Source organism: Oryza glaberrima, chromosome 12 (assembly GCF_000147395.1).
Source record: "Oryza glaberrima chromosome 12, OglaRS2, whole genome shotgun sequence".
Taxonomy (NCBI): Eukaryota; Viridiplantae; Streptophyta; class Magnoliopsida; order Poales; family Poaceae; genus Oryza; species Oryza glaberrima.
The window spans coordinates 17216276-17218984 of NC_068337.1; the positions used below are offsets into that span (position 1 = coordinate 17216276).

At 46.1% G+C, this 2709-nt stretch overlaps 1 protein-coding gene across 1 annotated transcript; it reads left to right on the forward strand.

Moving 5' to 3' along the window:
* Positions 1-1075: 1075 nt before the first annotated feature.
* Positions 1076-2290, forward strand: LOC127756334 (L-type lectin-domain containing receptor kinase IX.1-like). The gene has a single exon (XM_052281701.1). The coding sequence runs from the start codon at positions 1076-1078 to the stop codon at positions 2288-2290; it is 1215 nt and encodes a 404-aa protein (XP_052137661.1).
* Positions 2291-2709: the final 419 nt, after the last annotated feature.

The following is a 2709-nucleotide window of genomic DNA, read 5'->3' on the forward strand; positions in this document are numbered from 1 at the left end:
GCAATCCTGTAAGGACATCAGCTAGCGAGTCCGTGGAATATTTTGGTGATAGCCTCGGTTTGCCGCCAAATTTATTAGCCTAGTTTTGATGGGAGATGGATTCTAATAGCTCGAGTGGACATCCACTCGTTTATTGTATGTCAAATTACGAAAAAATTTCAAAAAAATGATAAGATAGATCAATATGTAATATATCAGTCCACAAACATACATGTTCAAATTCAACTTCTACAAGTTGTAACAAAAAAAATAAATTTAATTGTAAATATACATATAGTAATTTTAGTTTTGTTTGTTATTTTTGTTACAATTTGTAGAAGTTGAATTTTAACTTAGCGTGTTTGTGGATTGATATATTACATATTGATCTATCTTGTTCATATTTTTTTAATTTTTTTTATAACTATTTAGATGATATGCAATAAACAGGAGGACATCCACTCGACCTGTTAAATCAGTTTCCCAGTTTTGATGGGGATTAGGATATAGGTGATGACCAATGGATTTATGGATCGATCCAACTGCTATACTCACTGAAGTCCATCGGAGTAAACCCCAGCTAGGTATTAAAATTATGGAGTTCGGGAACAAGCCCATCAAATCCTTAATTGCAAAATAAAATATACGTTTGCCATAGATTTTATAAACTTGTTTTAATATAAAATTTGATGAACAGAAGTTTTTGACCGAATATTTATATATCCTAAGTGTTAACTATTTATGAATCAACATCAGAATATGAGCATTATCCAGATTAGTAGTAGTGATCGATGTGTCGAAGCAAATCAGACAAGAAACATGAAAAGTTACATGTTAATTCCTATTGTATTGATAAAGTATGCGTAGAAGCTATACAATTCATAAACTATGCCTTCCTGTGGTCCTATGATGGGATACCGTTCTATACTTTTTCCGTTATTAAAGGCCTCAAACAAATCTAGCTAGCCATGTCCATGCGCCATACTCTGATAGTTATTTAAAATACTGAAGTTTTGCATTCTGTCAATTATCCTACAAGTTGTTATCAGTATTAACCAACAGAAATTTGTTTCCCACAGATCCTCCTAAGCCCAAAATGGACGTACGGCTGGTTGCCAGCCTATGTAGTGCCGGTGCAGTCTTAGCCGTCGGACTATGCGTCGTCATAGCGTGCCTCGTAGTGCGGCGGAAGAGAAGAAAGATGAAAGATATGGAAGAAGCCGGTTTGTTCGATGATGAAGACATTGGCAACGTCTTCGACAACGCCACCGGACCCAAGCGATATCGCTACAGCGAGCTGGCCATCGCCACCGACGACTTCTCCGACGACAAGAAGCTTGGTGAGGGCGGCTTCGGCTCCGTTTACAAAGGGTTCTTGAGAGACCTGAACCTTGACGTCGCAATAAAGCAAGTGTCCAAGAACTCCAAGCAGGGGAAGAAAGAGTACGTCTCGGAGGTGAGGGTCATCAGCCGGCTTCGGCACCGGAACCTGGTTCAGCTCATGGGCTGGTGCCATGGCGGCGGCAACCTCCTGCTCGTCTACGAGCTGATGCCCAATGGCAGCCTGGACGCACACCTCCACTGCACCACCGGCAGCAAGCTACCACTGCCATGGATGGTAAGGCACGAGATCGTGCTCGGCGTTGGCGAGGCCCTGCTGTACCTGCACCAGGACTGGGAGCAGTGCGTGCTGCACCGTGACATCAAGACGAGCAACATCATGCTGGACGCCTCCTACAACGCCAAGCTCGGCGACTTCGGGCTGGCGAGGCTGGTCGACCATGCCCGGGGCACGCGCACCACGGTGCTCGCCGGCACGCTGGGGTACATGGACCCGGAGTGCGTGATCATCGGCAAAGCCTGCGTCGAGTCGGACGTCTACAGCTTCGGCGTCGTCCTGCTCGAGGTCGCCTGTGGCCGGAAACCCGCCGTTGTCTTGCCGGACGATGACGACGACAGCGCCGTCATCCATCTAGCGCAGCTGGTATGGGACCAGTACTACGGCCAGGGCCGCCTCCTCGACGCGGCGGATCCACGGCTGAACGGGGAGTTCGACGAGCAGGAGATGGAGCGCGTGCTGGTGGTCGGCCTATGGTGCGCGCACCCTGACCGTGCCATGAGGGCGTCCATCAGGCAGGCCGTCAGCGTGCTACGGCATGAGGCGCCGCTGCCGACACTCCCGGCGAAGATGCCGGTGGCCACCTTCCTCCCGGCGGTTGATCGTCGCAGTTTGGTTGGTTCGGCTGATCACTCCAGCTCCAGTGCTCCAGCTGTACCGCCGGCTGAACTGTTACACAATATGAATATTTGAGTTCGTGACATGTGCACAGGTACAAGGAAGTTGAATTCCTTTTTCTGTTGAATCATTTTTCTGTAGTTTTTAAAATATTCGATGGTGCTTATTAGGATAGGACGTGGGTGTGAGTTCATATGGATGAATATGCGTATGTCATTTATTTAAACAAAATATCTCTTGATGAGAATAAAAGGTTGTTGGGGGAATAACCCCATACTTAGAATATTGCATAAACTAATGTATAAAAGGTCTAAAATACCTCCGTGAGGATGTTGTATATACATAGCAAATCAAGAGTAAAATATAATTTCCCGTTGCATATGAATAAAAGGAGCCCTCCAAGGATAAGAGAGGGATCACTCTCCCATTACATCCATTCTTATCCTCTCTCATTCATTCTTGTGGTCCTCACGAGACCAAAGTTGGGCTTCCTC

What these genes read in the sequence shown, in the direction of transcription:
- LOC127756334 (XM_052281701.1), top strand. Translation starts at nt 1,076, where the DNA reads ATGGACGTACGGCTGGTTGCCAGCCTATGTAGTGCCGGTGCAGTCTTA.